The sequence below is a fragment of the Bombus huntii genome, unplaced genomic scaffold (assembly GCF_024542735.1).
Source record: "Bombus huntii isolate Logan2020A unplaced genomic scaffold, iyBomHunt1.1 ctg00000115.1, whole genome shotgun sequence".
NCBI lineage: Eukaryota > Metazoa > Arthropoda > Insecta > Hymenoptera > Apidae > Bombus > Bombus huntii.
Genome location: NW_026099367.1, coordinates 123,014 through 146,353, shown reverse-complemented (window position 1 = coordinate 146,353; position 23,340 = coordinate 123,014). Strand labels below are relative to the sequence as shown.

The window sequence follows — 23,340 nt, the reverse complement described above, 5'->3', positions numbered from 1 at the left end:
AAAGAAGAGAAACAAACGGTAGCGTGCGTGAAGAATAAAATAGAAATAGCGGAAAAGAAAGATAAGTCTAATCGAGGAGAAATGAAAACTAATGCCTTTGCTGCAAAAAAGGAAGGATGCTTCAAATGTGGAAGAGTGGGATATTTTGCATGAGAGTGTCAAAATGGCGTCCAAGCGGGAAGCAGTAACAGTTATCGGCGTGGGTCAACACGTGGTCGCAGCAGAGGAAGAGGAAACAAAGGCAATACGAACAGGGGGCGTGGAAACTTCCATCGTCAATCAGCAGCCGGCACGAGCGAATATGGCAACTCAGGAGCAGGCATATGGATGGCAACAGCGCACGCAGCACACAGCAGCGAGATGAACGAGATAAGTGGTAACGAAATAACATACTTATTTGTTAGGGAAGTGATACATTTACACTGTACATGAGAGTGTGTGTGTAAGGGTTAGAGGGCGTCAAGGTCTTAGTGGAGACAAAAGACTGTTGCCAGATGTTAGAAGAATCTAGGATAGTCGGTTGGCGACCAGCGTGCGTGCAAGACGTTCTTCAGAGAGTAATATAGATGTATAACTGTTGTGTGGGAAATATAGTCAATTATTTGTATTCCCAAATCCTCGAATTTCCTTAACATGGTAGCAGAGCGTGGTTACTAGTTTTGCAAGATATTTAGTGCGTGGTTACGATCTTGCGAGTGAGTTTTCAGTAAAGAAAAAAAAACTTTCAGAGAAAAAAAATATACTTCGAGCACGTAGGAACGCTTGAGTAAGAAAAGAAAAAAAAAGAAGAATCAATTAAAATGGAGAGATCGGAAATCATGATACCTATATTCGATGGTGAGGATTATGGAATGTGGAAGCAAAGAATCACGATGTTTCTCAAATATAAGGAATGCGAGGTTGTTACAACTAGAATGAAGAACGAAAGAGACGATGAAGACTGGGACAAAAAGGATTTGAAGGCGATAAATATAATTTATAGTGCAATATCGAACAGACAATTGGAGTATGTTAGGGAAGGAAAAACGGCGTATGATATAATAAAAAGGTTCGATGAAATGTACTTGAAAGAGTCGACGGCACTGCAGATCGTATGCAGAAGGAGATTGGAAAACATAAGACTGGAGAACTACAGTGATTCAGCATCATTCTTTAACGATTTCGAAAAATTAATAAATGAATTAAAAAGTGCGGACGCACAAGTAAGTGAGAGGGAAAAGCTGAATTACATGCTGAATACGTTACCCGAAGAATACAGCTACATAGCGGACATAATAGACGCATTGAAAGAAGAGGATCAAACGGTAGCGTATGTAAAAAATAAAATAGAGATAGCAGAGAAGAAAAATAAATCCAATCGAGGAGAAAGGCAAACCAACGCCTTTTCTGCAAAAAAGGAAGGATGCTTCAGATGTGGAAGATTAGGACACTTTGCGAGAGAGTGTCAAAATGGCGTCCAAGCGGGAAGCAGTAACGGCTATTGGCATGGGCCAACACCTGGTCGAAACAGAGGAAGAGAGAACAAAGGCAATACGAGCAGAGGACGTGGAAACTTTCATCATCAATCAAGAACCGGCACGGGCGAGCATGGAAACTCAAGAGCAGGCATATGGACAGCAACGGCGCACGCAGCAAACAGCAGTGAGACGAATGAAATAAGTAAGAACGAAATAGTGTGGCTATTAGATAGCGGTTGTACCGATCACATAATTAATAATATAAATTATTTCGATAAATCTATCGACCTAAAAGAACCGGTAAATATATATTTAGGCGATAATAGACCGATAAAAGCGACAAAAGTTGGGAATGTTATAAGTTATTTTGAAGCATTCGGAAAACAAAATAAAATAAATATGAGGAAAGTATTTTACGCGAAAGAAATGTCCGCAAATTTGATTAGTTTAGGTAAACCAGCAGACGATAAGAATACGGTTATTTCCAAAGGAAATATTGCGAAAGTAATAGATGAGGATAATATACTTACAGCTCAGTTCAAAGAGAATGGGACATATAGAATAAAAAGTATATTGAAAGGGAAGAAGCACTTAGTAAACAGCGCCGAACGTAGTGGTATGAGTAAAAAGGAAAGATGGCATAGGATGCTAGGACACGTAAATTTTAAATATTTAGAGATTTTGGGTAAAGAGCAGCTAGTGACTGGCATACCGAATGAATTTGAAAAGGAACTTTTGAAATGTAGGGTGTGTATAGAAAGCAAAATGCATAACTTACCTTTCAAAAATAATCGAACTAAGGCTAGGGAAATAATGGAAATTATTCATACGGACGTATGTGGTCCCTTTAAGACTACCGGATTCAATGGAGAAAAATATTTCATTTCATTTATCGATGATTATAGTAAAATAGCTAGGATCTATTGTATAAAATCAAAAGATGAGGTCTTTGATTCTTTCGTACAGTTCGTAAATGAAGCCGAAAATTTAACGGGCAAGAGGTTAAAAATATTAAGATGCGATAATGGTAAAGAATATTTAAATAATCGAATTTATAAATTTGCTAGGGATAAAGGTATAAGAATAAATAATTGCCCAACATACGTACATGAATTAAACGGGACAGCGGAAAGGTATAATAGAACAGTGATGGACATGGCGCGTTGCTTGTTAGCGGAAGCGAAAGTACATAAAAGGTACTGGCCGGAAATAGTTTGTACAGCGGCATACTTGAAAAATCGAATATTAGCGAATACTATAGAAAGAAAGACACCTTTTGAAATATTCTTCGGGAGAAAACCAAGTGTTAAAAATCTACATCTATATGGAAGTAAAGTTTTTGTAAGAAGGCCAGAACAAAAAAGAGTTTCCAAATGGGATAAGAAGGCAGATATGGGAATTCTGTTAGGATATAGTGAAGTAGGTTAGAGAGTCCTATTAGGTGTAAAAATAACAGTAGCGACATGTAGAGGTCGTAGAAACAGACAAAAAATGTATCGGTTTTGAGGAGAATTCATTCGATGCAGTTAGCGATGATAGTAAAGATAATTATTTATTGGACAGCATGAATAAGGAAGAGTTAGAAAGTAGAGAAGATGAAAATGATAATAGTTCTGAAAGCGTAAAGATTCCTAGGAGATCTACACGTAATAAGAAAACTCCAGTAAGGTATCCAGAAAAGGAAAACAGTAGTGAGATTCACGCAAATTATTGTAGAGTAGATATCTTTTGCACATTTGAGGAGGCGATTTGTTGTGAAAATAGTGAAGTTTGGAAACAGGCTATGGATAAGGAAATAGAATGTCTCTATAAGAATAAAACTTGGAAATTGGTAGAAAGGGTAAAAGGCAAAGAAGTATTAGATGTAAAATGGGTTTACACGAAAAAATCAGAGGACAGGTATAAGGCTAGATTAGTGGTAAGGGGATTTCAACAAAGAAACGTAGCCGATGACATATATTCTCCAGTGGCGAGTAATCAGACCTTTAAGATATTGCTATCATATTGTTGTCAAAATGGAGTAATAATTGAGCAAATGGATGTAGAAACTGCCTTTTTAAATGGTGAAGTAACCTCGGAGGTATATGTAAATCAACCAAAGGGATATGCGGACGGAACGAATAGAGTTTGTAAATTATCGAAAGCGCTTTATGGGTTAAAAGAAAGTCCGAGGGATTGGTATGAGTGTTTTGATAGGTATGTGACGACATTGGATTTTAAGAAGAATAACATAGAGTTGTGCCTATATACTCATGGAGAGGGGGAAAATGTTGTTTATTTGCTAATATATGTAGACGATTTGTTAATCTGTAGTAAAAACAAAAAAAAGGATACAAAATGTAAAGAAGCTATTACCTGATAAATTTAAAATGAAAGATTTAAGTGAAGTAAAAGAATATTTTGGAATAAATATAGAGTATGATTATATAAAAAATGAAATGAAACTAAGCCAAACGAAATACATTGAATCATTAGCGAACAAATATAAATTACAAAACAGCAAATTGTACTGTACACCAACGGAAACAAATTTAAAAATTGAAAACGCTGAGATAAATAGAAATGACATTGGATACAAGAATTTAATTGGCGCATTGCTGTATATTAGTACAAATACCAGACCCAATATAAGTTATAGTGTGAATTATCTTAAGTAGATTTCAAGATTGTTGTAGCGAGACACATTTTAAATATGCTTTGCGAATATTGAAATATTTGTACCGAAATATTGAAATATTTAATATTAAAGATTTAAGGTTACATTAGAAAAGGAATGAAAAGTGTGAAACGATAGATTGTTATGTGGACGCTGATTGGGCAGGAGATCATTTAGATAGAAAATCTACTTCTGGATATGTAATTAAATTGTATGGAAATGTAATCGGTTGGAAATCTAAAAAACAAAGGTGTGTGACAAAAGCCTGGACGTATGCAGAGTATGTAGCTCTATCGGAAGCGGTGAGTGAATTAATGTCTATTAGAGAAATTATGAAGGTCTTCAATGTAAATCTAGACAATAACCCTGTAAAAATTTATGACGATAACTCTGGAGTGATAAGTATAGCAAAGTACGGAAATTTCACAAAAAATTCTAAACACATTGAAGTTCATTACCACTACGTTCACGAATGCTTAAAGGAAAATAAGATAAATATAATTTAAGTAGGTACAGACGAAAATACTACATAGGTTCTCTAAGAGGTTTTTCTATGTGCGATAGTCGAATCAAAGATTTGAATTTTTAGATTTGATCTACAGTGTTTATATTTTCAATAATGTTAGAAATTTGGACTGAAAACTTACCACCATTGATAAAGCATACTGGCGTTGGCTTTCCGTCGAAGTATACAATTTTTTGAACGATTTCTCCCGATGCGAGGGGTGGTTCTTGCTGCAGCAGAAGAGTATTATTATCTAATTTTAATGTTTTATTGGAGAGTTCGAATCGATATTGATTTAAACCGGGTAAGCCTAATATGCCGTCTTCTATGATAGGGAAATTATCATCTACTAAGGAAAATTCTATCTCTTTGTTGAATAAATTTAGTTTAATTTTGGAATTGGATTCGTATTTGGAATGTTCCATGGAGAATTTCTATGTGTCTGGTATTATTGTCCTTCCTGGGTAGCATCCTCGTTTAAGCAAGTTGATTCCTGCTCCCGAGTCAACGAAAAATCGCAATCCTCGTCGTCCTGGTAATTGTAGTCGTATTGTGGATAATCTTCCTGAGGTAGCATTGTTAATTCTGATTGTTCTTGAATGTGGTTTATTCCTGGAGGGGCTTTTGTTTGAGGCGGTATTCGAAAATTTTGGCATTGATTGGCAAGGTGTCCCAATCGATCGCATTTGAAACATTTCGTTTGTGGCCTTTCGTTTAATGGTCGATTTTCAAGCTTTGTAAAATTATTCATTCTTGGTAGAATGTTTTGTGTGGGTGGAGTTTTGTTATTCATGTTACTTGTAATCGTGAAGCGGTTACCTACTGGACGAGACGTCTGGTTACGATAAGATGGTGGAGTGGTTGTTTGTCGTGTCATCCGTCTGCGAGCGTTGTCTTCGCGAAAGTATTTTTCCACGTCCATTGCCTTTTTTTCTGCATCGATGATGTTTGGGGGGGGGGGGATTAGCCAATAGCACGTGTCCTATTTCTGAACGAAGGCCTCTTACATAGTCAATCACAGAAACCATGTATAGTCGATCGTTCATCGCTCATCGAGTTAGTTCGTCTTTATATTCATTGGTAATGCTGTATTGAAGTTTGTTGAAAACACGTCGAAATCTAATGTTATAATTTTGCACGCTTTCGGTTATTCCTTGCTTTATCACTCTTAACTGATCTTGGTGTTCTCTTACTGATGCTTGAGTAGCTACGTTACGTCTTAATCCTTCGTACAGAGTTTCGAATTCGTTAATATGGATATTGCGGATTGTCATTGCGGCTTTTCCTACAATTTTCTCTATTTTGATCATTTTTAATAATAACGTTTGTTCGCTACACATCATTCTCATTTCTTTTATTTCACGAATAAAATCTTCTACACTTATATCGTTTTCTCCGTTTAGTATCGGAGATACTAAACAGCTTTTAGATTTCCAGAGTTTCCAGCTGTTGAATTGGATGGTTGGACATATGTTGGTGGCTTTTGTGGCATAGGTGGAGGTGGATTAGTATCGTGTTTTAATACTGATATATTATCGTCATCGTCAGTCATCATAGAACCGAATTCAGTTGATTTTACGTTTATTTGTGGTAGTTTAACACGAGAGAGGTTTCTACTTAATATTTCCATTTCGTTAGCGCGTTTTCTATTTTCTTCGTTCGCTAATTTTAAAGCATTCTTTATTTCGTTAAATTGTTGTCGAAATTCTTCGTTCTGTCTCTGTATTAAGTCTAAAATTGCTCTGGTAGAGGAATCGAGTGTTCCCGTTTTATTTTGAACTCCACTTGTAGAGGGTAAACTTGTCTCGGCTTTTGTGTCTTTCTTGTTCATATTGTCTCTTCGCTAGAGTTACTAGAGAAACTAACTTTTCGCGTTCTATATTGTTTAAAAGAATTCCGACTTTTCTCACCTTGATACGTAAGTTCGTAGAATGAGGTTCCCTTGCGGTGTTTTCCTCTGTGGCGCGTTCAAATGCGTTTGAGTGTCAAACTCGTTCTGTTGATTTGTTCTATGCTGACAGTGGCCCCGTTAATTTGGTCCACCGTGGTAAATTATTGACAGCAAAGTTCATAACACAAGTAGTTCGAATCCTTCGATCTTCAATAATGTCCGTAGACCGAAATCGTAACTTCGTTTACACTGAAGCGAATGGATCCTGGCAGGATCGCCAAAATGTCACGTAAAAATAATGGGAAAATAATAATAAAAAAATGTTGGGTTCTTGAACCAGAGTTCGAGGTACCTTTATTTTATAATAGGATTACAAGTGTGCGATTTGACCGTTACCGAAAGACTGAAAGACTCGATCAAGACACAGCCCTTCTAGATGTTCGTTTATCTTATGCCTATGTGCCGAATTCATATTCCTTTGTTTTGGGAGTCGGTGTCGTGTGCAAGGCTGTTCAGGTTTCCTGAGTCTGTTGGAGATATTTGTTGACGTTACATGTACGTCAAGACTGTGTAAGTGTCACGAGGCAAAACAATAATATGAGTCGCTCTCGATTTGCATCGTTCTCTAACTCATGCGCCGCTACATACTTATATAGCTATTATTTCTTACAACCTAGCGTATGCAGTTGTGTATGGGGCCTTAAGTTCACTGTTTATAGATACTGCTAGGAATTAATCGAACGAATTCAACGCAGTCGCGTTTACAGAGTTCCGTATTATCGGAAATGCCGAATTCGCGTGGTTTCGCTTTGACGTTCGTCCACGTTGACGATTGTTCAAAGAACAACCGAGAGGCCTCCGCGTCGCAGCTACGAAAGACATCGAAGCCGCGACACCCTTCAGTGACTTCCCTATCTTTTCCTAAAACCAAGGATGACGCAACTCAGGCAATCGTTACAAGCGTTCGAACTTCACATTTTCTTACCATACTATCAACAAAAAATGAAAGCTGGTTTTCAATGAGTCATTATATAATTATATGTCGGAGATGAAAGAACACCGGAGCCTTTGGAATTTTAGATAATCCCGCAACATTCTAACCTAGAGTCTACTATAGCTGTAATTGAACAATTGTAGTTATTCAATCCGATTGTAATTGTTCTAGATTAGTGACGGTGAGCTTTGGCTCGAGGTGACAGTCTGTCGCCCAACGTAGCCGCGGTCAAGGGATAAACGCTTTGCCTAACAAAGGTATGGAGTAATTCTATAGCTCTCCTTAAAAGAAATATTCGTGGCGACACGCGACAGTAAACATTCCAACGGTTTCTGTCCCGTGGCTCGCCACACGCAGACCCTATTCTTCGAGTAAGATGATTGCCAGATGTCGATGCGTCTCCGCAGTACATGTTCGGCTAGCTGGAGGGCCCGTTATAAATCTTAAGGTTTAGTTAACTAAAGTCCTTCAAACAGACAAACAGTCTTTGTCCCAACTACGGGAAGATAGGGGAGACATATTTTTCAACGAGCGGCGTCTCCCACTAGCAACTTTCCCTCGAGGGCGGCTAACATCTTTTTCTAACCACCGATATGGAGATTGACCAATTAGCAGCAACGTCAATTTCCCTTACTTCCTAAACGAAGGCTTTCCTCGACGAATCCGATGATCTCGTGTCCTTAGACACACCCCATTATAGTTTTCCTCTGTGACATCGTCGGGACGGGACGGGCATTCTTTTACGCGCTCCCGTCGACCAAAGAGTAACGTCTTTACGCTCAGCAATTATTTTTACGAGTCAGACTTAGATTCAGCGAGAACGCCCATCTGTCATCCCGTTGGCCGCGGATTCGTTATTGAACCGGAGACCACTGTCACTAGTGTCGCGGACGTCTCACCGCCGTGGTAGATTGTCAAAACCTGTGTTATTCATACCTGTGTCAATAAATCGTATCTTCGTTACACCGCAACGATGGCTACCTTCAATGAAGACTCCTCAAACACCGACAACCCTATCCCCAATGTCATTCCGACATATATATCCACCGAAAATGCGCTCTTGTAGACAAACGCTCGATTCGCGTCATAGCTTTTAAAGCTTGTCGCATCTCAATCCGTTGGAAAAAATTTTTCCTGTAGCATATTTTATTTTTACGAACCAACAAGGTCTTTGTTTATTTCCTTCTTTTTTTTTGCTCCAATTTCCCCATTGTTTTTTCAAGGATAGTATTTCAGAGCCACTAGTCAAGTTTATTGTAACAATAAACTTACGTTTCGGAAACATTTTGTGCTGTGAAACAGAATACACTAAAGTTTGAAGGTCACATCGATTTTCGAAAGTTTATAAATGGAGGTGTATGACAGTATCACCAGCTGTTGCTGTCCAAGTAACTCCAACATCGAAATACTACAACGATTCCAATCGAAAGCGCTAAGAGCCTTAATAGACGCACCTTGGTATGTTACCAACGAAACCATCCATCGCGACCTCAAGATACCTACAGTCAAAGAGGAAATAGCAAAATATAGCGACAGATATAGCAAAAGAGTCAAGAAACACCGAAACCCCCTAATCACTGGACTACTCGATACGACGGACCAGATTCGCAGGCTGAAGAGGCACTACTCGCTAGACCTAAACGTTAGATTCATTTAATTATCCAAATTAAGCATATGCACTTACTTATAATACTTATAAATTATACCTATCTATAATAAGTATTAACTTATTGTAAATAAACAGCCATGTCACTGCGCCACGCCGGAAAAATTACTGAAAATTCTCAACGCGAGAATTGATTGTAATTTCAACAAATAAATAAAAACAAAAAAAAAGCTGTTGCTGTCCCCAAGCGCCAAAATACGTTCTGACTACTATTTTATGTATCTCACAGAAGTATGTCTTCATTCATCATCTCCCATGCCATCCACCAACGTGTTCTTAACATGTTATCTCCTAGTAAAATATTGATGTTGAGTCAGATATCCAACTGAATAATCTTTTCGGTGTCTACTATAAGACATTTAAAACCAAGGCTCGTACACACGTGTGCTTATACGTCAGATGTAATACTTAACACGAAACCTGCTTATATTAATATTAAATTTATGCATAGTAGGATGTTCGACCTTTGTAAAAATGAAATTATAATACATACAGTTTCACCGTGGAAAAGTGAATCTTTCTAGCATGTCCACGCAAATGCAGCGGAGGGGAGGACTGTGCATGCACCAAACAACTTTACGTTCGTAATTTTTCACACAAATGTACAACTGTAGGGAAAAAATTATCTCTGATTTTTCGGATGTTAGGAATCGACAATATCGCATAACGGAATGCTGTGTTCTACGTATTCTATTTTTGTTACGAAAGTGGTACAAACGAAGTCCACGTAAGAATAGTACAACAAAATCGGTTGAGGTTAGGTTATCGTGCAGATATCGCGGCTTTTGCATTGGAAATCACGCAACTGCCAGTCTCGTCGTTCCTTGTAAACGAAAGAAAGGTATTGTAATCGGTCGGAATTAACATAAAACTCGTCGTTTCATGATAATACTGTGCATTCTGAATATGCTATGATTTGGTTTAAAATAATAAATAGTCCATTCTTGCATACTATTGCTCCAGCTTTACTTGTATTTTCGATATTGGTATAAATAGAAAGACAATTAATGTCGTTCGAGTCTATTTTCGGATCATTTATATTACGTTTAATCCATATAGTTATCATATGAGACATAGTATCGTAAAATTTGGAAGAATAAAACGTTCGTACAGGAAGTACATTTTATAAGAACTCCAACAAATCTGCGTGTGCACCTAAAATACAAACTGATAGTGATAGTGATTGTTCATAAGTTTATATACATTATCTAATGTCAATCGAAGGTATCAATTCTTTTTCTCCATAAGAGTACTTTTTCATTTATATGTGTTCAAAAATACATGTGTTCAACCGTGAAGCATATGTCACCTACAACGAAAAAGAGTTTTCCTATACTTAATATTTCCTTTATATACCTATGAAAGTCTATTCTTCGCGTAGTATGAAATTATGAATAAATCTGGAATATTGTTCAATCTGAAAAGAAAAATAACTTATTGACATCATTCATTGATACGAGATTCAGAATGTTTGTTTTGTCTTGCAGAAAAAGAAGGCAGCCCTCCCTTTCTTTTAATGTGAAATAGAAAGCGAAAATTTGAAAACAGATTTTTTGGAAATTTACTTGCAAATATCGTTTTCAATATCGTGATTTTCTTCCCAATGGTACTGTACTTTCAAATTTTCCAGTATCCCTCTAAAAACAAAAAGTCGAACCTCGTTATTGTTAACGTAGGCATTACAAGGAAGAGAAGTATTAGAAAGCAGCTCCTTTTTGTTATGGATTTCTTTATGATCATGTAAATAAGAAATTCCGGAAATTTTTTCCTAAAGAATTTAATTCTTGTGCTTTGATTGATAATTATTACACTACATACTAACTTTTCGCATACTGTTCGCGTCTAACAATTTCCTAATAATAACTACTTCAAAATAACATATGTTCTTGCACGAATTCAAAAGTACGTATGATACAATTACAATTGATTCTAAAATAATAATTATTTAAAGATATTAAGATACTAATTAAACGTTTCACTATATTTCAAAATCTGGAACAACAAATTTTTATTTATAAAAAATGAAACTGTGTTTATATATTCTTTGTCATGATGCTATTTCTTATTACCATGTCGACATTTTTTAAAATTCATTTTGTTATCTCTACGCAATATGAAAATTCATATACTGCTTAATATTTTTTACATATTATCCATCCACCGCATGATATCTCCTGAAAAATCAAAATATTAATGTTATATTATTACAATGCTTCTTAAATTTCAATTTTTGACAAATTTGAAATCCAATATATTTTGCACAATTATTATTTATCAAAAAATTCCAAGTTAGTAACTTTCTTTTCAAATGGCAAATAACATATACTTTGACTTACCTGTAAGTTTTTGTTCCTAATCATCATTTCCTCTTATAGAACATCATTATTGTTCTTATAATTACTACCAGTGTCATAGATATTGTAGTGGCTACAACTGAATTAATAGAAAATGATAAATAACTGTGTATAACACTAACACATAATTGTGTATAACAATGACAGATAACTTTTACTTACATATCAGTCGATAAGGGATTACTGTGATATCCTGTTGATGTTTCTTAAGGCACTTGATTAGGTGCGATACGGTATCATTCCTTATGGTATACTGTAGATAAGTATTTTAGAAAATAACAAGAATAAATCTAAATTATTCAGAGGTTCCAGTTTCGGCTTAGACATAAATACAGGACCATTTGCAAAGAAGAAAGGGTGCGTTTCTACAGCCTCGTTATAGTAACCATGAATACCAATCTCTGAATTACTGGTTACTAAACATAAATATCCTATAAAATTTAATATATTTCTTTAATTTTTAATACATACATGAGTTAGTAGTTCTAAATTATGAATCATCCTACCTGTGATATTACGCTTTTCCTTATAATATCATCACTCGAGTGAACAACATTAAGATCATGTAAACCATGTCATCCTATCTTACTGTGAAGATACTTAGTTATGTTATCTAACATTATAAAAATATCATCAAATTCAAGTCCTTTTATTCACATCACATGGCCACGACGATCTGGTTCTTCGTTATATAATGTTCTAAAATTTGTCGTATATATAGGATGTACAAACCGTGATATCAAGGTATCAGTTCTTCCTTCCCAAGGGACAGTTTCATTAAAATTCTGATAGAATTAAAAATTAATTATTAATATTCTAACAATCATATATGTTAAATACGTTATAGTCAACGATATATACCTGAGCGAATGTAGGGGTGATTCCTTGATAATTATAAATGTCATCAGCCCACATCATTGTGCCACTTCTTTGTACTCCAGCCTCTAGATTAACAGCCTAAACAAACATACGAAATTTTATAGAAGCTGTACAAAATATAGTATATATGCGCAATATTGAAGCGTTCAAGGGGATATAAAGGTAATGTACATCACATACACGTGTACTCTCATGCAACAAAATACAATTAGATTTAATAGTATAAGCTCTTTTATTCATCATAATAGATTGGAAATTTAAGTGTCTTACGAGGGTGAGTAAAAAGTTACCCGCTCTGTCGGTGTAGAATTTATTTTAAGCAATTGTCAAAAAAGACATACATCATTTTTTGACATAATCACTCGATTTCTGTATACACTTTGTCCATTTGCCGAAGGACCTTTGTATTTTCTCATTAAAAAATGTTTTGGGCTGAGCTGCGAACCACGAATGCATCGTCGTCTTCACCTTTTCATCAGCTTTTTCGGCATCCATCTCGCACAAACTTTTTAAAATCCAAATCTGTCGTGTACTATTGCATAAGCAGAGCCGTGGCTGATTTGCAAATGATTTGCCACATTATCCACTGTCACTCGTCTATTCCATAGAGCATAAGTTCATGAGCACGTTCAATGTTGTCATCGTGGATGTGGACGGGCGTCCAGCTGTTTTTTCATAACACTTGTGCGATCTTCTTTGAACTTTTGTGCCCATTCAAACACACTTCGTGACAAAACACTTTCTCCATAATGTGCATTAAATCTTTGATAAATATAGGCATCAAACATAACCTCCGACCACAAGAAACGAATCACAGCATCCTGCACTGTTTTCCTGCAAATCACCATTGCAAAGCGCCATTACTCGCGCAACGGTCACAAACGAATTGACGTAACACAAAGAAACCTGCGCAGCAGCACTGAACAGATATTGACGTCATACGAAGAGTGCAGATGGATCAATACGGTCGACAGAAGTTTTAACTATCTGGAGTGCGGATAAATTTTTACTGAGAGTCGTATAGGAATCTATAATCTGTAAGTACACCTTTGGCTGAATGGAAATTTCTCTTACATATAGTCAAAAATGCAGAAACTGTGTATTGAATTGGAAAGTGATAAAAAATAAGTGAAGTTTCGAGGTTGCATGTGATTGCATGAGTACACAGGACGTTTTTAGCGAATAAAAAATAATTTTGAAAGACACGAGACTTATCTTGTATTTTATGCACTCTCTGTGTCCGAATTTCCAGAAGCTCTCTATCTTATGAAGTGTTTTAGATTAGCCGGAAAATTTTGTACGTACATACAAGAAGTATACGATCTAAGTGGAATATTCCATTATTCTCTTGATACAAAAGAAACGAAATTTACAGAACTTCTCAGAAAGTTGGTTTATTATTACCAAATTAATAGAATTAATATACGTTTATCATCTTTACATACCTAAGTTGTGGAGGTTTATCGTGCGTAAAAAATTAGTGTCGTTTCAAAGTTACATTTCGTACATTTTAAGCCTATAATTTGTAACGTACAAAACAATGTAAATTTGAGCTGTTTCTTATCTCCACAATAAGAAAATCCAACTTTACGTTTTTTACACAATGATATTTATGGAACAGTAATATCATATTATTGCATCGCTTGGAGAATGAAGTCAAGGTACGATGTGACCCTAGTGTAAACGCTGGGATACCCAGCTGTGCCGCACTTATAAGCATAAGACACAATACCTATTAAATACGAGGTTAATTCATGTTGTATCAGCAGTGATCCGCCGCGGTCAGCCTGAAAGGATCGTTAAATTTTTAATCAAAGATACTGAAATATATCGATCGAATTGTATTGAAATTATACTTATATACAGTAATAATCTTCTATTGATTTGTGTATTGAAATACTCCAATTTATAACGTACATGTTATATGTATTTTGAGCAAAACTAAGATTAGAGGAAATTAGATTAAATACCATAACGAGGTGTGAGAAGTGGGCAAAACTATTAAATTGTGTTTATCTATTATTTTTAATGTTTAAGACGTCGATTTGATGTTAATTCGAATCGACGTGTCTTCAGATACCGTATAGTTTGTAGTAACTCTGTAACTTAATTACCGTACAAGAATCCTCTCCACCCTGAGCATGTTCGGCGCATATTATACCATCAGTGATATCAGGTGCATTAGGAAATTTGGAATAAGCTATTTTGCATTCGGCGTTCTTAATCACTGGCATTTGTACTTCCATTAATGCATTACGTCGTGGTCGTCCTACGAAGAAAATAAGAAAGATATTTAAGACTGGAACTATTTAATTTTATTATAAAATTGATATCACTTACTATATCTTAATGCTCCCGATCCAGCAACAAGGGGGTTATAGCCGACGAAGTTGCTCTTTCGTAGGGGCTCTTTCGTACAAATGGGATATACGTACCCTGAAAAATAAAAAAATAAATGAAAATGCAGGAAACTAATGACCAAAAGTATGAGAAAGAATTATACACGCTTTATGACACAATATATGTGTACAGTAAGAAATTTCAGGATATGATACTTCAGTAATACTCAATAGCATATATATATATATATATATATATTTGAGGACTTACTCGAAAATGGCACCTCCTCCACCAATCTAAGAATGGCAATATTATGATTGTGTATGTTTTCTATTCCATCCATATGTGCACAATGTGCTGCGGTCAAAACATGCCTAGCCGATATCAGGGAACCTCCGCACTTCCATAGTGGTTTGTCTAGGTTTCGGGGATTACGAAAACCTAATGCAGCGATTCATGGCCAAGCGCCTAAAATGCAATAGTCATAGTTGTGAATATACATAATTTTTTCTCACATAACGAGTAACAACGATTATTACCTATTCGAAATTCGATCATACAGCAGACGATAAGTACATACGTACAAATACTCTGAAACAGAGATTTGATAAAGACAGAAATTAAATTTTTATTCCAGTGGAATACAAATTATTAAATAATTCTATATAATTTCTATTTGAACTATACTGAACTATAAAGTTCAAACGTGTAATTTCTGCCCTAACAGTTTTTGATCTCTATCCATATTATTACTCCTATATCAATTTTTTATTTCAAGCAAAAAGATACTCTTCCTAACATGAAGTAAAAGAAAGAAATAATTCAAGTTAATAAGTAAAGTTACTACCGATAAAATCATAGCATTATTATTTAGTCTAATTGAAATGTACATTGATGTGCTGTTTAATGCCTTTAAAGTTCATTCTTTGCAGTAAATGGCTTATTATTAATCGGAAAGAAAGACATAAAACGTACCAAGTTCAGCTGGTTTACCATCGACCACCCTGGTATGAGAGACGTTGCTAAAACCTCAGTATGGTGGTCGCAAAGCCTTATACTTATACACAGTTTTTATTAAAATTTCTCTCTTCTCTTTGTTTGGATCGTTCGGACAGCAAACGATCGTAACATTGCCCTGGTATCTGCACACTGATCGTCTATAAAAATCGGTGGCTGTACGGTACTGTATCTGCCATATTTCTTGCAGAGGTTTACATTTTCTGTAGTCAAGGCACCTGCCTTCTTGATTGTCCGGTGTGGTACATTCTGGATCAAACAATTTTAAAACATTTATACAGTTCAAAGATGCGTAAGAAAGCGACACCGATTACTCAACTTTCGAAGTAAAAAGCCGATCGAGTCCACCGGATTGCCCTACAGACACGTATTAATCCGTAAGAGTTAGTCATCATGTTGATAATAATTATCTAAAGAAACTTTTCACGTGAAAATATAAAATTTTAATTGATTAGATATTGTGTTAGCCATACTTAAGAAAGAAAATGAAAATGAATGAAATGAAAGAAAAGGACTACCTTCAACCTCATTTTTTAAATAAACACTTTGTCAGTTTTGCGGTAAATAAGTTCTTAGGAATTCAGGACAGTTTTTAGTGAATCATTTTGTTTCGACCGTTCGCGGAGAGACGCGATCGCGAGATAGCACGTCAACGAGAGTTGTAATTTCCCGTTACGATTAAATAATCGACGCCACGAACTGATCAGTTCAGTAGTTCAATGAAATTCCACAGAATTAACACAAATAAATTAATGTTTATTTCAACAACTTATTAACTAGAAAGATATAAATGGAACAAAAAAAATGTAACTGCGTTTTGGTTGATAAGTAATGCGCGACATACCACCTGTGTTGACGGTTCGACTTCTCGAAAAGTTCTGAACGCCTTTCGATTTTTTTCGTTTTTTCTGGAAGGCGACCCCCACTACGTTCGGATCACGCCACATTCTTTTACGCGAGGTAAAATAACGACCACGAGTCGACGTTTCTGGAAGTCGCCCTGCTTAATGAATCATGCGCTTGCCACTACAATGTTTGTTTGCCGGGCAGACGCGACGGTCCGTCTGCGACATTATAGTGCCGCGATCGATAGTTAAGAATATGACCTATGGTAAGCCGCATGGCGTAACATTCTCCCCCCGTTGAGAGGGTACCGATCAAACTAGCGAGGTGTGGTTGAAGTTCCCATCTTATTTCGTCTCGGTGGCTAGTTGTTCGGGTTTCTCGAGATCGGGTTGAATTGGCAGTGGGACAAGCCTTTTGACGCCCCGATCCAAAATGCTTTTTGCCGTCTGAACTGTAGCTGTCCGGATGACACTGTCACGACCGGCATACTTCAAATCCGACGGACTGACGATAGAGATAAAGCACTCGGCGACAATGTATATCGCTGAAGTGCCTAATGAACCATCAACATCCCAACGGTCCTTCCACCGAAGGTTCTAGAAGAAAGAGCACGTGGCAACGGTCGCGGACGCCTAGCAAATGCATGGACGGTGGGGATGTTGAGGGATGACAAAAGAAAGTAATCGGATCCGATCGAAAGTAAAATCATAAGAGTCAGTCTTAAAAAGTCACGCCCAGAGTTCGGAAGTAGATTGTAAAGTGTATTGATGTTAGAAAAAAAATAAAGTTTTCTTTTTTTTATTTTTTACCTCAAATTCCTTTTTTATTTTGTTATTTTACGTGACAACACCATCGGCGCCTGGATGAACTCGGCCCAGAGGCCAATGCATGGAGGGAACGTTGTCCTCTCTGAGGATGACGATTGTGCCCTTTTGGATGCTGTGTCCACCCTTGCTCCATTTATTGCGGTTGGTTAGCTCGTTCAAATACTCCTTATGCCAGCGGTTCCAAAAATGTTGTTTAAGCTGTTGGATATGCTGCCATTTGGAGAGTCGGTTCGATGGAATGTCTCTGAAATCTCGATCACGTAAGCACATTAATGAATCGCCAATGAGGAAATGTCCGGGAGTGAGGGCTAGGAGATCATTTGGATCGGTGGAGATAGGAGTTAGCGGGCGGGAATTGAGGACTGCTTCTATTTCTATGATAAGAGTATTACGGTGTTAAGCTCATATGTTTCTGTTTCTCCACTCGCGCTGCGCCATAATATCCTTTGATATTTCCGATCCTCTGGTCGTACGAGGAATTGCCGATACATTTTCTCGATCTCGCCAGTGAGTACGTACTGATGAGCGCGGAATCTAATTAATATACAAAATAAATTGTGAATTGATTCGAGAATATAGGATTTCCCCATTTTCATGATTATCGTGATTTTTGTATAAATATATTTTTGAAGATACTAATAATTAGGTACTTATAAATTAGTATTATCAATTATTTTGCATTTATAATTCCGCCTCTAGTATAAGTGTTAATTGAAAACTAACTTTATGTTTCAAAAAGTACTAGCAAAGTCGTTGAGTAACAAGCCACTGATGCTAACACAAATAGCATTGTCGTAATTAAATATTTCTAAATATTCATTTTTCATTTTGAACCTGTAGAAACAATTTATTATATATACTATTAGCTAAGTAATTGCATATTTAATTAAGTCGAAATATAAAACTTAGTTATTTTAATAATTTAAAAAATAAAAAACTGACAAACATTTCAATTTAATTTATGGTTGGAACAAAAGACATTTCATTAATTGAAATATTGCAACGCAGAGTACTTTCCAAAATACGCCGAGAGTATTCCTGATGGTGAAACGAGCGTTGCTTCATCGAACGCAGCTAAAGAAAACAACATCTATGTAGTTGGTGGTACGATGCCTGAAATAGAGGGCGATAAATTGTACAATACCTGTACTATTTGGGGTCCCGATGGAACTTTGATAGCAAAACACCGAAAGGTAAGTAATATATTCCTTTATGGCTTTGAATTTGAAAATATTGGGGCGAAGAAAGTGACTCTATCTAGGAATAATTTAGGAATATACATATGTACATACGTATACTATAACCAATTCTATAATTTACGGTTTATAAAATACGTTATGATACGGGAAACGCCCATTTTTGTTGTAATGTGTTTGTGTTGTATAAATTTTTCAAATACTTAAAATATTATTATACTTATTTTTTCTCCTTTTTAAACATTATTAAATGATAAGATTTTTTAATAAAAGAAAGTGATAAAAACGCTGTCAGTTATTAAATAAAAAATAATTAAAGTTTAGGAGTTGGTAACTTTGATATTAAATTACAAAAGTTGCAGCAATAGAATTAGCGACTACATTTTTATGTTATTAGGTACATCTATTCGACATCGACATTCCTAATAAGATTACTTTTCGAGAGAGTGATTCACTCAGTCCTGGTAACTCCCTAACGACGTTCGATGTGAAGGGCTGCAAAATAGGTATTGGCATTTGCTATGATATTAGATTCGAGGAAATGGCACGCATTTATCGGAACAAAGGTACAGTAACTTAATCGATCAATACTTAACTAGCAAAAAATTAAATATCTTTCTTAAATATATTCTATATAAAATTAATATAATCTGTAACTCTGTATAAACAGAAGCTTAATTTAAAAAAACCAGTATATTTGCTGAAAATGAAACAAATAAAAGAATTAAAAGCACAATAAGAGGACTGTCCTCGCATATTCAGAAATGATGGAATGTGAACCGTGCAACTACGAAGTTAATTGGTATTCGGTAGCTTCATATTTCCTGCTTCTCTGGGTTAGGTTGCCAAATGCTGATATATCCAGCGGCATTCAATATGACCACTGGACCACTGCACTGGTCATTACTTCAGCGTTTCAGAGCGAATGATAATCAATTATACGTTGCCTGCATATCACCGGCTCGTGTTCCTTAAGCAAGTTACGTCGCATGGGGACATACACAGTTGACCAATCCCTGGGGAAAGATTCTTTACGATTTGGAAACTCAAGAGAATATGGCAGTCACCGATATCAAAAAAAAAAAAAAAAAAAAAAAAAAAAAAAAAAAAAAAAAACTGGCGAACCGTGTGTTACCACAACGAGACACGCGATGCTATTTGTCGCTTTAAATTGTGCCGCAACTCGTTTTTGAGATCTTTGCCAGGGGCGCGTTAAAACATGCTGAAAATATATTTCTGGCTTTTCTGGGGTTTAACTGAAATATGACAAATAACGTTGTAAAACATATGTACTTATGACTTACAGAGTAATTGAGTGTACAAAATATATAGTATACAAAATAGCCAGCGATTTAGGGCTTTAAAAGATCAAAAGGAAAGAAAAGGAAAGAAAAGAAGAAAGATAATATATTGTGGCAGTCTAAGTCGATCTAAGAAAATAGATAAAGGGAGGGAGGGGCAAAGCTAGTTAATCTGGAAAGAATCCAAGCGTCAATTTCAAGCATTTACAGAGAATCAAGCGGGCTGGTTAAAGTCGTGAGTTGAGCAATTATCCCGCGTTAGGTTCAATCAGGTTAGTCCCACGCGAAATTGATCCAACCATGCGAAAACGAGTGTATTCTGATTTCTGTCGCAGATACTTCTGGCTAGTGCAGTACCTACACGGTGGTTGTTGAAATAGCCGCTTCTCATCTATTTTCCCTAGCGCGGACATCATCCTTTGATCCCTTACGACTAACGAAGTTTTCTAAGATGTACGGCAGTTTGAGATTCTACTTGAAAATGATCATGATTGCGGTCTGTGTGTCGTCTGCTCTTCTTTTTGTCCTTCCGTTAAAGACTGGTAAGTTGATACTGATTAATTATGCGATCGAAACCCTATATAATGGCTACAAAAATGCCGCTAATATAATATTCCTTCTTTCTTGTATCTTCTTTCTTGTATCTTCTTTCTTGTATATATATCTTGTATATATATATATATATATATGTCGGGTCACGATTCGAATTTTGGGCGCGCGACGACTCTTCGTGTGGACTAGCCATCGTTTCACAAAGCCGAGATTTTATTTAGACATATATACAGGTCTATCACTAAGCTTAACAAATAATAAGTACAACTAATAATAAGTCTAACAAACACTAAGCCTAATGAATAATACGATCTACGAATAATTAAATTAAATAATACTATTAGCAATGTTTGAGTTCAAACGAATCCACGATCACCGGGATAACTCCTTACTAAGCGAAACTAACTTAGACGCAAATGCGATCGTCGAAAATGCTCGATGTATCACTGCGCCAAATACGATAAGGATAGGTTCGACAAAAACAAAGCTAAAATAGTTAGGTTCAACCTTGGCGATTTCGTGTTACGTAAAAACGAGGAAAGAAACCAGACGAAGTTAGATCCGAAATTCAGGGGTCCATTCGTAATAGCCGAGATTTTGGAAGGAGATAGATATACCCTAAAAACCTTAGACGGCAAACGATCATATAAGGACAGACACGACAGACTGAGAAAAATGCCAGAAGGTTGCGTCCCTGCTGAGTTAGACGTCTGCGGTGATGACAACGGCGGTGATAATAACGATGCAAGTACACTGACCTCAGAGGATCATTAACACTGCGTTGTGGTCATAGTAATACACCGAGTGGTTTTATGTGCTTTTGTTGTAACCCGTTGAGTGGGTTGATGTGTTTTTGTTGTAACCCGTTGAGTGGGTTGATGTGTTTTTGTTGTAACCCGTTGAGTGGGTTGATGTGTTTTTGTTGTAACCCGTTGAGTGGGTTGATGTGTTTTTGTTGTAACCCGTTGAGTGGGTTGATGTGTTTTTGTTGTAACCCGTTGAGTGGGTTGATGTGTTTTTGTTGTAACCCGTTGAGAGGGTTGATGTGTTTTTGTTGTAACCCGTTGAGTGGGTTGATGTGCTTTTTGTTGTAACCCGTTGAGTGGGGTTACGTGCTTTTGTTGTAACCCGTTGAGTGGGGTTACGTGCTTTTGTTGTAACCCGTTGAGTGGGCTTACGTGCTTTCTGGGTGTAATGCACCCAACGTGGCAATATGATCCAACAAACTGAGGTTCACCGGTGTACGAAATCGAAAATGATCTGTTGTGTCATTACGGTCTGGCTGGCGACTCACAGAACGCACCTAACACTTTGAATACAAATTATAACATTACAAATTCCTATTCTCTTTTATTTTTCTGTTGTCAAACCTCCGAACGAAACTTTGTTATTGCACTGGACCCTTGACTTACTTGGACATTTAGTTAAATCGCAAATAATGTCAGTTGTATCGAATCTAATGTAAGAAATACGATATTTTAGTTACACACGAGGACGTGTGATAGTCAGGATGGCCGTGTCGGAGATGAAAGAACACCGGAGCCTTTGGAATTTTGGATAATCCCGCAACATTGTAACCTAGAGTCTACTATAGCTGTAATTGAACAATTGTAGTTATTCAACCCGATTGTAATTATTCGAGAATTGTGATAATGAGCTTGGGTTCGAGGCGACAGTCAGTCGCCGAACGTAGCCGCGGTCACGGGATGAACGCTTTGCCTAACAAAGGTATGAAGTAATTCTATAGCTCTCCTTAAAAGAAATATTTGTGGCGACACGCGACAGTAAACATTCCAACGGTTTCTGTCCCGTGGCTCGCCACGTGCAGACCCTATTCTTCGAGTAAGATGATTGCCAGATGTCGATGCGTCTCCGCAGTACATGTTCGGCTAGCCCGAGGGCCCGTTATAAATCTTAAGGTTTAGTTAACTAAAGTCCTTCAAACAGACAAACAGTCTTTGTCCCAACTACGGGAAGATAGGGAAGACATATTTTTCAACGAGCGGCGTCTCCCACTAGCAACTTTCCCTCGAGGGCGGCTAGCATCCTTTTCTAACCACCGATATGGAGATTAACCAATTAGCAGCAACACTTTCTGAACGAAGGCTTTTCTCGACGAATCCGATGATCTCGTATCCTTAGACACACCCCGTTATAGTTTTCCTGTGTGGCATCATCGGGACGGGAAAGGCTTTCTCGCTCGCGATCTCATCGATCCAAGAGTAACGCCTTCGCGATCAGTGATTATTCTCAGACTTAGACTTTGTGAGTACGTTCTGTTGTCATCCCGTTGACCGCGGATTCGTTATTGAACCTAGGATCATTGTCATTAGTATCTCGAGCACCTAACTACCGCGGTTACTTGTCCGGTTCTATAATAATCGTATTTGCACTAGTCAATGTCTTCTCCATTGCATAACGACAACGTGTAACCCAAACGAAGATTCGTTTCACGCCCCTAACCCTAATTCTAATGTAAACCCGATATATATATATATATATATATATATATATATATATATATGTCGGGTCACGATTCGAATTTTGGGCGCGCGACGACTCTTCATGTGGACTAGCCATCGTTTCACAAAGCCGAGATTTTATTTACACGTATATACAGGTCTATCACTAAGCTTAACAAATAATAAGTACAACTAATAATAAGTCTAACAAACACTAAGCCTAATGAATAATACGATCTACGAATAATTAAATTAAATAATACTATTAGCAATGTTTGAGTTCAAACGAATCCACGGTCACCGGGATAACTCCTTACTAAGCGAAACTAACTTAGACGCAAATGCGATCGTCGAAAATGCTCGATGTATCACTCTCCAAGGCAGTCGCAAGAATGCC

At 36.7% G+C, this 23,340-nt stretch overlaps 2 protein-coding genes across 12 annotated transcripts in view; one reads left to right on the top strand and one right to left on the bottom strand.

Annotated features, from left to right (window-relative positions):
- LOC126877076 (omega-amidase NIT2-A-like) overlaps positions 1–23,340 on the top strand; it is a 182,752-nt gene that overhangs the window by 51,674 nt on the left and 107,738 nt on the right. Inside the window, exons 1-4 of one of the 9 annotated variants that reach the window (XM_050639898.1) lie at positions 13,318–13,439; positions 18,441–18,625; positions 19,026–19,194; positions 19,470–19,745. The exons of 5 other annotated variants lie outside the window; for them this stretch is intronic. In XM_050639898.1, the coding sequence (XP_050495855.1) occupies positions 18,542–18,625; positions 19,026–19,194; positions 19,470–19,603 (387 nt within the window). In that variant the 5' untranslated portion in view covers positions 13,318–13,439; positions 18,441–18,541 and the 3' untranslated portion in view covers positions 19,604–19,745. Of the gene's footprint in view, positions 1–13,317; positions 13,440–18,440; positions 18,626–19,025; positions 19,195–19,469; positions 19,746–23,340 lie in introns of those variants that run through there. 3 more of the 9 variants (XM_050639911.1, XM_050639905.1, XM_050639893.1) reach the window with 3 other exon arrangements.
- Positions 1–23,340, bottom strand: part of LOC126877079 (venom serine protease Bi-VSP-like) — a 99,786-nt gene that overhangs the window by 49,964 nt on the left and 26,482 nt on the right. The window contains exon 4 of one of the 3 annotated variants that reach the window (XM_050639914.1): positions 14,522–14,671. The exons of the other annotated variants lie outside the window; for them this stretch is intronic. The gene's annotated coding sequence lies outside the window, so the exon portion shown is untranslated. Of the gene's footprint in view, positions 1–14,521; positions 14,672–23,340 lie in introns of those variants that run through there. 3 annotated transcript variants of the gene reach the window in all.